Source organism: Glycine soja, chromosome 8 (genome assembly GCF_004193775.1).
Source record: "Glycine soja cultivar W05 chromosome 8, ASM419377v2, whole genome shotgun sequence".
NCBI lineage: Eukaryota > Viridiplantae > Streptophyta > Magnoliopsida > Fabales > Fabaceae > Glycine > Glycine soja.
The window spans coordinates 13,993,975-14,007,133 of NC_041009.1; the positions used below are offsets into that span (position 1 = coordinate 13,993,975).

The window sequence follows — 13,159 nt, forward strand, 5'->3', positions numbered from 1 at the left end:
TTTTCGGAAAACTGTTTTCATTTTCAAAAGATTAGAATTCTGAAAACATGTTTGATTTGACTTCTTGTTTTTTGTTTTCATGAAATAAAAATACTGAAAATTTATGATATATTGACTTCTTGTCTTTTTGTATTTTTAGATTTGCTTAAAATTACATTTATTGTCACCGCAATTTCATTTTATCCGAAATGAGGTTTCTGTTCTCAACTGAAAATGAGAATTTATTGTTTTCATTTTCTGGTTGTTTCCTGTTTTCATTTTCACTGAAAATGTTTTCAGAAATCCAACCAAACACATTTTCATCACCGTTTTCTGTTTTCAGTGAAAATGAAAACAGAAAACAACCAAACCAAACACCCCCTTAGAAAAATAAGATCAAGAGAACATTAATAATTTTTTTAAAAAAATACTATAAGAGTGCTTCTTTATGATGATTTGGTAATATCCTGTGCAATTTGTAGTTTAGCTTTCTTTTGCAGCATCCAAAAATTGTTTTTGACTTTTGAGCTAATAATATATTCGGACTAATTAACAATCATCACCATTTAACAGTAGACCTAGCTAGCTTCCAAATTTAAAAAGCGTTTTGCATAAAATTATTATATAAAAAAGTCTTAGTTGTACGTGTTTTTCTTGACTTGTAAATTAATAAAATTTAAGTCAAACTTTTTTTTTTGTGTTTTAAAAAAGGTTTATCCATATGAAGTTTAGGTATATGATCTCCATTTGGCATTGTAAATTGGCTTGATAATTATTCCTTACACTTCAATTTTAACAGTATTTTCGGTGTAATTATTTTATATCTCTTATAGTTTTGGATTTTGTTTGTGTTTTATTTCGTTTGTTTTAGAATAAATGTTTTGTTTGGTTAGAGGATTAGTTTTTATGTTTTTTTCATTTGATCTTTGCCTTTTGTTTTGGAATCGCTTTGAGCACTTTGGAGAGATACTTTGAGACGTTCTCATTGGAGCATGGGAACTCTAAACATTTCTGAAGCCACTAAGCGAGCCACATTTGGCTAGCTTAAGGTAACTAATTATTGAAGTCCTATAAACTTGTTAGGCTCATTTAAGCAAGTTATGTTTGGCTATATTAAGTGAACTAACTTCGGAAAGCCTAAATACTTGTGCTCGCTTAAGCAATCCATATTTGACTAGCTTAAATGAATAGAGTTATTGTAGTGTCAATTTTAAAAGCCCAGACGAATCAAAAGAAGACAATGTTTTAGAGGCTAAAGAAAAAAGTGTGGTCGTGTTTATGCTTGAAGGCTCTACTGCAAGTACTCCTTTCGAGGTTCCCATGACTATGATATCTAATTTCGTCCTTGTTGGGACTAAATATAATTAGACTATCTTTATGTAATTATTGTTTTTTCCTATTCAATAAAGCAATTGTTAATGTTATTCTTTTGCACCTATTGTATTGTTTGTTTTTAGATTGATTACTCAATTACATGATCTACTACGTTTTAACTGTATCTGGAAAAATCTATTTGAATTGCAAATTGAAAAACCAATAATTTATACCTAGGGATAGATAAAAAGGATTGGTCATTGTTAAAATATTTATTCTTAATGCAAGTCGTTTACTACATTAATCAAGAAATTGATAATCGTTTACTACATTATTCTTAATGCCCAGGGATAAGTTCTCTTACCCAAGAGATTAATGTTAGAATGATTTGTGAGTGGGTGTCTTAGTGATGATATAGTCTTAATTAAATAAAGATAGTTGATAAATTCATGTTGGGATAATTTAATGAAGTTAAACCCCAACGTTTTTATTCGATAACAACTCTTTTTTTTTTTGTGTCTACCAAGTGTTTGACAAAATTTCACAACTGATTTTTCTTTCCTTAAACTATTTATTTTTTGCATTTATTATTATTATTTGGTTACTTCAATACTTAAACCTAGTATTATACTTAATCTACTATTATTATCCAAGTACTACATAAGTTCCATGTGGTTAAGACTAATAATGAAGGTGAGACCCACTCGTAACTCATTAGACTGATCCAAAAGTAAACATTTTTGGGATGGTGAAATCATATTCAGGTTTGAAGAAATAAAGAATTCGGGTAATACTGGATAATATCGAGTAGTTGCAAGTTAGAAAAAAACAAACCCATCGAAACACCGACTTGTTAGGATAGTTGTTTTTAAAATTTGAATAAGCATAACCATTGTTTTCTTTACCTTTATGTAGAAGTCAATCTAAGACATTGATTATGAACACTAGACTCCACAAAGTTGGCATGTTTACATTTCACAAAGTTGCAGGTTAGAAAAAACAAACCCATCGAAACACTGACTTGTTAGGATAGTTGTTTTTAAAATTTGAATAAGCATAACCATTGTTTTCTTTACCTTTGTGTAGAAGTCAATCTAAGACATTGATTATGAACATACTAGACTCCACAAAGTTGGCATCATTTCTCATTTCTCTCATTGTCTTTACATTTCACTTTGCACCATTTTTTTATTCATTCATCCCATCACTCCATCTCCATTCCATCTATTGTGACTTTTTATTTATTTACATTCTACATTTTTTCTTCTTTTAAACATTCAATTAATAGGAGCTCACACAAGAACATGCATGAAGGTGGGGAAAGTCTTATCTATTTATACTTCACAAGAATGTAGACAAATTAGATAGCATAAATAATATTGAACACACGAAAGATGTGACTAACATTGTTCAATGTCATTTCTTTTTATGTCACCAACAAGAAGGGGGTGTAATCAATTTTTGACAAAGGCTATATGTTTTCTTGTTTTAGTTGTTCTTTCTCTTCATTTTTATCATTCATATTCTTGGTATGAGTCATCGTAAGTTTTAATTTTGGTTGGAGTTTTAGAGTTTTCAAGTGATTTTGGTTGTTTTTTCTTCTTCGATCTATCTCACCAAATATCAAGAAGACCATTTAAAAGAATACAACCCACACATACTCATTCATGCATTTGTAATCCCATTGACCCACCACCCAATTAATCTGATGTATGAAATGGTCAAATTCACTTTGGATTTTAAAGTCTCTCCTAGGTTGGGAGCTTTTGTCTCGAATATATCTGAATCTAACCACTACTCATTACTATTGGAGATGATACTTAGAGTTTTTTTTTTCCAACAAATTCTCACATACATTTTTCGATATTATAGGCCACATATTAAACAAGTTTAGTTTTTGCCAAATTTTAGATGAGTTGCAAGCCAACTCAATTAGCCTCACATAAAAATTCTTCAATTTGAGATTTTTTTATTCACATACAAATTTTAAGCTTTCAAGTTGGTTGTTTTTTTCCCAATCACCTATTTTCTGTATGAAGCTGCTATGGCAGGATTTCATTGGGGTGTCTATACTCCATGTTGTTAGACTGTACTGGTCTTGGCCTCCCTTGTACAAAAAGAAAAAGCTTTCTTAAGTTATTTTTTTTCTTTTGTCAACTATATTAAATTATGAATCCATTTAATTCAAAAAAAAAAAAAAATAGAACAATCCGAGTCCTAATCTTAATCTTAATATTTATTCAAATCATCAACATTATGGTTTTAATTTGCATTACTTAATATAGATATATGATCAAACGAACCTGTTTATCTACAAGAACCCTTTATTTATTTATTTTTATATTACAACCAACGACGCGTAAGTCATTCTACTTGATAATAACACATCAATTAATATAAACACATCAATTAATATAAGCAATATGATAAAAAAAATTCATGTTAATATTAGAATATTTTTTTGACTGAATATATTAGAGTATTAGAATTTTCATAACTCCAAATAATAACAAAATAATAATTAATCTCCACAATTACGACGACAGTGGACGTGTCCCTCCCTACACCTTTTATAAACTCCACGAAATTACACTCCACCGTTTAATATTTTTGGTTTCTAAGACCTTTTCCAACGTATGCTTATTTCGCCTTGTACGAGGGAAGTACGTTAAAAACCACGAAAAAAAGAGGAAAAAAAAAAGAAAATTAAAAAAAAAGCCTTATCACATTACGCAATTCGACAGGCACAAAACCATCCACACATGCCCTCCGAAACATGCCATAAGCCTATCACTCATCACTTTCCATAGCCACAAAATCACTTCCTCACTTCATTCTTTTTCATCATCATCATCATCATCTTCTTCTTCTTCAGTCACAAGTTCCCTTTTACATGTTCTACCTCAATTTGACACCCAAAGTTTCTGTCTTTGAATTGAGGTACCATACCCTTTTAGTTCCATTTAGCCAGAAGTATTAGTATCACTCTTATTTTGTCACTTTCGATTGAAATTTGGTTTCTGGGTAGGTTGAGTTCTTAATTGAAGTGTGTGGTGTAATGGGGTATTGTTGAGGTTTTAGAAGATAATTTAATTTTGGAACATTCTAGTGTTTTTGGTGTTGTGGGGGTGTGGGGCTCAGTATGTTAATTTTGGTGGGGAACGTGCAAGGAACAATGACTTCTTTTGCTTCTCCAGTGAGTTTGGGGAACCTCATGGGTGTGAGTTCCTCTGGAAGGTCTCATTCTGTGGTGAGGAGAGTCTCTCTTTCAAGAGGGAACTGCAGGGGGAGAAAGAGATGGCATTGTGTGTCATTGTCTGTGTGTAGATATTCAGTTACCACAACTGATTTTGTTGCTGACCAAGGGAATTCAGTGTCCCTTGATTCTAACAGTAGTAGGAGTAAGGGTGGTGATGATGGTGCTGGTTTTGTGCTTAAGCCTCCTCCTAAGCCTGTGTTGAAGTCCCCAGAGAATAAGAGTGACCCCATTTTGGGGCCCTCAAGGACTACTGGGGATGTGGAAGAGAGGAATAAGGTGATTGAATCACTCGGGGAGGTGTTGGAGAAGGCAGAAAAGCTTGGGAGTTCGAAGGTGAATGGGGACAGGAATAATGGTTCAGTGAATAAACCGGTAAGGAGTAATGCAGATGCTAGTCCTAAGGCTGATAAACCGGTGAATTCAGCAGCACCTCAGAAGTCTAAAACGTTGAAGAGTGTATGGCGTAAAGGGGACACGGTTGCATCGGTTCAGAAGGTTGTGAAGGAAGTACCAAAGCCTATTAATGACAAGAATGAAGGAGAGAGGACTCAAACAAGGGGAGGGGAGAAGGTGGTATCTCAAACTCATGCTCCTCAACCGTCTTTGAAACCTCAACCACCTTCGCAACCTCAACCGATGTTGCTATCAAAACCTTCAATAGCTCCCCCACCTGCCAAAAAACCTGTTGTCTTGAAGGACAGGGGAGCAGCCGAGACAACATCTGTTAAATCTAAAGAAAAGAAGTCGCCCATCTTGATTGATAAGTTTGCTTCCAAGAAACCGGTAGTAGATCCTCTAATTGCACAAGCAGTTCTAGCCCCTCCAAAACCAGGGAAGGCACCTCCCCCGGGAAAGTTTAAAGATGATTTCCGGAAGAAAGGTGCTATGGCTGGGGGACCAAGAAGACGGATTTTAGAGGATGATGCAATTCATGACGAGGACGCATCTGAACTCAATGTCTCTATTCCTGGTGCTGCAACAGCTAGAAAAGGAAGGAAATGGAGTAAAGCAAGCCGAAGGGCAGCACGACTCCAGGCTGCCAGGGATGCAGCTCCCATCAAAGTAGAAATTCTAGAGGTTGGAGACAAAGGTATGCTGGTGGAGGAATTAGCCTACTGTTTGGCAACCAGTGAAGGTGAAATCCTGGGTTATCTATACTCCAAGGGAATTAAACCAGATGGGGTACAAACAATAGACAAAGATATGGTAAAGATGATTTGTAAAGAGTACGATGTGGAAGTCATAGATGCTGATCCATTCAAAGTTGAAGGTTTAGTTAAGAAAAGAGAAATTCTTGACGAAGATGACTTCGACAAACTCAAGGATAGGCCCCCTGTTATTACTATTATGGGACATGTGGATCATGGCAAGGTAAGTGGTATCACTCTGTACTTCTCATTTATCTCTGGTTTTTACCTTGAATTCCTCCATTTTCTGATATTTTTTTGTTGTGATCAATTGGCAGACAACTCTTTTGGATTATATACGGAAGAGCAAGGTATGGTGAAAATTTAATAAAATCGTTATGCTTCTTTCAGTATCTTTAAGCAAGCAAGGGCATATAAATGTTATATGGATGTTTACATGTGTGAGTGATTATTACCATGTTTTAGACAACTTTTATGTTGTGTGATTAGGTTAGTACAATAGTTTACATATGCATTTTTGATTTTTTTTTTTGGTGTCTCACCTATAGCGAAACTGTTCCCTATGCTGGTTGGACTACTCTGGGTTTCTAGGATGGATATGATCCTAAATTTGCTAGAGAGTTACATGCAATCCATGGATTTCAATACGGGATTACTGGATTAGGGATTAGTATAACTTTCAAAACCGAAGCATTTTGAGGGCCCTTATGAAAATAGATACTGAGCTGAGAAAAGTAAAAGGGTTGCTAGTTAGTAAACCATAATATATAATAAGAGACAATTGCTTGACTTTTTACTAATAATTCATAATAGATGTTCTTTGTGTGTTTATGAAATGCTATGCTGTACCCTGCCTCCTTTTCTGGATTTTGCTATGCTGGCTGCATCGTGTTATTTTCTTAGCACCAGGATATGATAGAATTATATAATTTCAGGTAGCTGCTTCTGAAGCTGGTGGGATCACACAGGGAATTGGGGCCTATAAAGTGGAAGTACCTGTGGATGGGAAAAAGTTGCCGTGTGTTTTCCTTGACACTCCTGGGCATGAGGTATGCTCAGTTTTAATAAATTTTCTACTTCTAACCTTTTCCCTTATAAATATGCTAAACTACTTGTACATTTCCTTCTGTTGGATTGTGTTGGGTCCTGTAATCCGTGTAATGACTTGCTGACTAATGTTAACATGTAGTTTTTAGCCGAATTATTAACTATAACTATAACTCAACTTTTCACTTTCATTTCCTTTAGAAGTATAGTTGATATATATTATATGCATTCCTGTAGGCATTTGGAGCAATGAGAGCTCGCGGAGCAAGTGTTACAGACATGGCTATTATTGTTGTGGCTGCCGATGATGGGATTCGTCCTCAAACAAATGAAGCTATAGCTCATGCCAAAGCAGCGGGAGTACCCATAATCATTGCAATAAACAAGGCATGCCAACATGAAGTGTCCAACCTCATTTTATAATTGTTATACTTTACTTGGTGATGGTTTCAGGAATTGTTGACAAATTTTATTTATTTGAAACAGATAGATAAAGATGGAGCAAATCCAGAACGAGTCATGCAAGAGCTTTCTTCAATTGGTTTAATGCCAGAAGACTGGGGTGGTGACATCCCAATGGTTCCGGTTAGTATTTCTTATTTGTCGCTATCATTTTGTATCCTGTTTATGATTTATTAACTTTCAAGAAGTTATATTTTTCTCTTGTTCTCTTATGTCCAACAGATAAGTGCTCTTAAAGGGAAGAATATAGATGATCTTTTGGAAACTGTTATGCTTGTTGCTGAGGTAACTTGTTTACTGTTGGTGTCATGACTACTGACTATCTTAAGCCACTTTACACCTATTTTATCCCTTTATCTAATTAATTAATACGTTTTAATGTTCTTATGTTATTGTATATTGATAGAAAATCTTGCTTTTGGCATATACTTGTAAGTTGTGATCAATAGATGGAAATAAATCACTGTTAGATACACATTTATAACGTCTTGATATTTTCTCAAAAATAGATGGAGTTTAACCCTCACCTCCCATATTTAATTTAATAAATATAAAATTCTCCTTGATGCATATTGTATAAAATAAAACTATGTTATTGTGTCCTAGCATTCTGAAGTCTCCTCCATGTCGGAGACACCTTGATTTATTTTGTGCTTTTGTGGGACTGAGAAAGCTATTGACTAATTGACAATGCATCAGTGTTTGGTTAAAATTTACACTTGTTTGGGCTTTCTTTTATCTTTCTGGTATTCATTCTGACCTAAGCATTAATGGTTTAGTTGCAAGAGCTGAAAGCTAATCCTGATAGAAGTGCGAAGGGAACAGTCGTTGAGGCAGGGCTAGATAAATCGAAGGGACCATTTGCTTCATTTATTGTGCAGAATGGCACCCTTAGACGGGGAGATATAGTAGTTTGTGGAGAAGCTTCTGGAAAGGTTGGTAGACACAAACTTAAAATTGAATACTATATGATCTTAACATTCAGTTACTGAATTCCGCCATTCTACTTTGCTTCCCTGTGCATTTGTAAACATCTTTTGTTTACTTCTTTCAGGTGCGGGCTTTATTTGATGATGGTGGAAAGCGGGTTGATGAAGCTTCACCTTCTATGCCTGTACAGGTTTGTAAATTCAGTACAAAAGAGTCATATGATGCATTACTACTTTTGCTTAGCAAAATAAAGAATTCATAGTACAAAAGAACTGGGAGTGGGGGAGGTGTGAAGTAGAGAGGACATCATTTCGCATCAAGCATCATAAGCTCAAGTGGACAACTACTCTGATACATCAGTGTTGTGGTTTCCTTCAACATTTACATGGACTGAATCACTGCATATACACATGTATCAAATATTAGTTTGCTAATCAACTCAAATACTGGATGTTGATTAAGTTCACTCATCTTCCTTTAGGTACCCATTAGTTAGTTTGTTGGCTGAAATAGTTTGAGTAAGGCATGTTTGCCTATAAGAAGGGAGGTTGAGAGACAGAGCTACTTTATCATTTGAGAAAGGATTCTACTTTTAAGAGAGAGGGGAGAGAACATGGTCTCTTGAATACCCTGAGTATTCAATAAAATTCATTTCTTTTCTAGTTTCTGATCTTGTTTCTGTCATCTTCATTTAGAATATTGATGTGAATTTATTAGTTGGCAGTATAATTGTTGACATGACATTTCTCTAATTGCAATGTAAATTACATCCTCGCACATGTGCATGTCTATTATATTTATTGTTGTGTGTTTACAATTACATCCATATGATGATGTGTGCTGAGCAACACAAATGTTCCCACAACCAAGAACAAATTAATTAATCTAGAGAATACAAATTTGAGGTATCCTGTATTCAATGACCAATTCATTTCTTCAATTTGAGTCCTCTGGCTATACTTTTGTGTTTATTTAAGTTGTGGGGTTAAGTAATCCTGTAAAAGGCTGTAGTTAAAAGATTTTGCAATGTGTTTTTCCCACCAAGTGCTATTTTGATCAGTCTTTTTCTACATTGATCATGTACTTCTCCTTTGAGGCACCAGAGGGATTGGCCTGGGAACAATAAGTAGAGCTGCATAGCTGTAGAATTAGTAATTACTACAAAAAGCAACTGCTCTCATTCAGTGTGGATTTCTATTCTCCAAAGATTGATGTGTCTTGTTACAAGCTTACTGATTAAAGGAAATCTTCTCAGTTGAATTTTGTGAGAGGGGGAGAATTAAGAGAGACAGAGAACTTAGAGAATGAAACAGCTTCTTATTCAGTAGAATGTGTATCCAAATATGTAGTCTTGATAGACTTAGTGGAGACTATTCACCAGGATTAACTGATGCAAATTCCTCAACACTAATATCTGTGAACACTAACTGCATCTAAATGAGATACATGGACATACTATTTCCTATGTACATTTAATATCATTATTTCCAACGCTTTCCACATTAAAGAATCAAATGATCAAAATCTTATGGTGGCATCAGTTTTGCTGTTAGTAGCATGGGAAAAGTTCTATGATGGTGGAGAATACAAGTATAAAACACCTTTAGATTTTGAAGTTTCTTAGTTACCTTATTCAGCCACTTTTTAAGAGCCATGTGGATTGTCGGGCTCTTCATAGATGCCAAAACTTGACCTAATTCAAAGTTATCTGTTGTGTCTTCTGTGCATGTCCACAGGTTATTGGGTTGAATAATGTTCCAATTGCTGGTGATGAATTTGAGGTTGTTGAATCCCTCGATACTGCACGTGAAAGGGCAGAGGCTCGTGCTGAGTCATTGCGTAATGAGCGTATTTCAGCAAAGGCAGGGGATGGAAAGGTCACCCTTTCTTCCTTAGCTTCAGCCGTTTCATCAGGAAAGCTGTCTGGACTAGATTTGCATCAACTAAATATTATTTTGAAGGTTGATCTTCAGGTATGATCACTGCTACTATTGTTACTTGAATTTGTACAGTTTTGGTTGATGTTAAATTTGCCTTGCTGAACTAATTGATGACTGTCAGTGATATCAATTATCATGCAGTGATTTTATATTATTAAAGCCCAATATATATTATATTGAATCATTGAAATAAGAACTTATGTAGTATGTACCTTACTAATTTACCTTGAAATTTAGATTTAGAACTTATCATATTTTAACTACCCCAACAGGGCTTTGAGTGCTTTTTCTTGCAGGAAAACATGTGTATGCCAATAGAAAGAAGACTACTTTAATATGGTTATTAATAATTAGCCAAAGTTGATATGGCCCAACACTTTGGCACAAGCTACTTACTGAGACATGTTTAAATATCTATCTGTCAGGAATAAGTGTTAAGCATGTGTGTGTTCATGTAGTTTTGAGTTTAGCATGTATGGAAGTGTCAATAACCTATCCAATTCTTTATCATTTATGGTAAATATGCCAATCTATTGTATGCCTGGCCTAATGTTCACGATAGGTAAACATACAATAAAGTTGGCATTTTCTGTATTGTTCTAAATGGCTGCAACTTCAATATGTTTTATGGATCATCACTTTGGTTATTGCTTCACGTGCAATTAATGTCATTGTTCTTGGTCATGGTTAGGGATCTATTGAAGCTGTCAGAAAAGCGCTGGAGATTCTACCACAAGACAATGTCACACTGAAGTTTTTGTTGGAGGCGACAGGTGATGTAAACACAAGTGATGTGGACCTTTCAGTTGCAAGCAAGGCCATCATTTTGGGATTTAATGTGAAAGCACCAGGCTCTGTGAAAAGCTATGGAGAGAACAAAGCTGTTGAGATTAGATTATACAGAGTCATTTATGAATTAATTGATGATGTACGAAAAGCAATGGAAGGGCTACTAGAACCTGTTGAGGTAAATCAAGATATCTTTAAATTTGTAACCTTAGTGTAGGTTATGCAAGACATTATAATCACATATTTCCACTGTATATGTTGTCTAGTACTCTAGTGTGCATTAGGTAGTGCCAACTGGTCCTTCCCCTGCATTTATATGGTCCAACATATTAGGGCATGCTTCGTTTCTTATCACTTTTGTATTCTTTTTCGAAAAGAGTTACTGAAGCTTCAGCTGCAAAACTTACTGCTATCTTTTGTAGGAACAAGTAACAATTGGTTCAGCAGTAGTACGAGCCGTATTCAGCAGTGGTAGTGGTCGTGTTGCTGGATGCATGGTTACAGAGGGGAAAATACTAAATGACTGTGGTATTCGAGTCAAGCGGAAGGGGAAAGTAGTTCATGTTGGTATTCTTGATTCTTTGAGACGGGTGAAGGAGATTGTTAAAGAGGTAAGACTCTGCTTCGAGTATTACTTCCCATTTTTAGGATTCATACACAAGTATATCGCTGCAACCGTTGCATGGTACAAGTATCAAGATGATTGGACAAATGTTCCTTAATTTATCAAAACTTACCAATTGTGAAGCCATTTATTGTCAGTCCATTTTGGTTTGTATGTGGCTATCCGAATGGGCATTAGCTATGTTGTTTTTTTTTTAAAATTAATGAGAAATAAATATTTGTACATATATTGACCTTTACCCATCAAATATGCTAGTATTCTGAAGACAATGCCCCAAATCTGTTTTTCCTGGACAGTGAATCAGATTTAAACTTATGATGTTTTGCTTGTAGTTGTTCCTAAGATGTCTTCTATCAAATGAAAGCTTCTTGTTTAGACGCTAACATTCTGACTGTAGAATAGCTTTTTCTTGCTGCTTTTTTAATCATGATTACTTTTTCTGTGTTGAATATCATGGTGTTGCTTCTCCATGTCATTGTATCTTCGGACTGAATACACATTCTTTTTCTATCCCTTGTGAGCAGGTAAATGCCGGTCTCGAGTGTGGACTTGGGTTAGAAGACTTTGATGATTGGGAAGAGGGTGACATTCTTGAAGCCTTCAACACATTTCAGAAGAAGAGGACCCTTGAAGAGGCCTCAGCCTCAATGGCATCTGCCGTGGAGGGAGTAGGAGTTGCATTGTAGAATGAACAATGATGTGTTCCACTATGAGATTGATTCCTATCTTGTGTTTGAACACAGTGCAAATGCATTCCAAGTTCCAGTTGAAAAAAACATAGTATTTCTCTCCAGTTGGTATTATTACATTGGAGAGAGGTACCAATTCCCTCATCATTTATATTGACATTGAGGGTGCCACTGCTGAGGATCTGAGTTCAAAATGATTTGTTCCATTGTTGGCTGTAAAAGTGTATATAACAAAGTAGAGAGGGAAAAAGTTTCAATGCCTTGACCCAAAAATACTTGTAACAACCACATAAGACAAGGGAAGAATTGCATTTTTTTTCATTTTTTGTATGATGCTCTATAATGGATGCATCATCTTATTTTTGATAAAAAAAAAGAGAAAAAAATGGATGCATCATCTTACACTCAGGCCTGGAAATTTGTATTTTTTACTGTGTTTTGCTCCTAGATGCAATAGTTAGATGATCAAAGGTTATCCACCGATGTAAATACTTTGGTTAAAAAATATTTGCAGTTTGTTTTATCCTCTAATGATTGCATTAAATAAAATCATGAGAAAGCATATTGGTTGATATTTTAACAATCTACACATTAGTTTATACGTTTTAAATTTTTTGGATCTAAAATGTGTCCAGGAAATATGTAATATGAAATAAGAGTATTAATATATTTGATTGAAATCTTTTTTTTTTTTAAAGATACTGATGGTAGAGAAGAGTTTGAGGCTGATTTTTTTTAATTAATATAAAAATTATCATTCCTATTGTCTGTCCAATCTTAAATTCAAATTTTGAACCAGAAAAAATATATTTATTGATGAAATAGTAGGTTAGTTTTGATGTTTTTTTTTTTTTTGTAAAATATAATTTGGAAAGAAAAGAGGAACTTAGATAAGCAAAAATGAACAAGGAGAATTGATTCTCTTTTACAAAAGCAAAAGAATAAGCAAATGAGGGAAAATATAGAATGCTAAACGA

General features: G+C 34.6%; 1 protein-coding gene across 1 annotated transcript; it reads left to right on the forward strand.

Moving 5' to 3' along the window:
• The first annotated feature begins 4,038 nt into the window (after positions 1-4,038).
• LOC114422144 (translation initiation factor IF-2, chloroplastic) lies at positions 4,039-12,705 on the forward strand. Its single transcript, XM_028388359.1, has 12 exons — positions 4,039-5,923; positions 6,018-6,050; positions 6,636-6,749; positions 6,985-7,134; positions 7,234-7,332; positions 7,432-7,494; positions 7,989-8,144; positions 8,264-8,329; positions 9,876-10,112; positions 10,771-11,046; positions 11,291-11,479; positions 12,018-12,705. Exons 1-12 carry the CDS (start codon positions 4,436-4,438, stop codon positions 12,177-12,179), a joined length of 3,033 nt encoding a protein of 1,010 aa, XP_028244160.1. The 5' UTR covers positions 4,039-4,435; the 3' UTR covers positions 12,180-12,705.
• The last annotated feature ends 454 nt before the right edge of the window (positions 12,706-13,159 follow it).

What these genes read in the sequence shown, in the direction of transcription:
- LOC114422144 (XM_028388359.1), top strand. Translation starts at nt 4,436, where the DNA reads ATGTTAATTTTGGTGGGGAACGTGCAAGGAACAATGACTTCTTTTGCT. An exon ending in GACATGTGGATCATGGCAAG is followed by an intron (nt 5,924 to 6,017) that starts GTAAGTGGTATC and finishes ATCAATTGGCAG; the next exon opens with ACAACTCTTTTGGATTATAT. An exon ending in GTGGAGAAGCTTCTGGAAAG is followed by an intron (nt 8,145 to 8,263) that starts GTTGGTAGACAC and finishes TACTTCTTTCAG; the next exon opens with GTGCGGGCTTTATTTGATGA.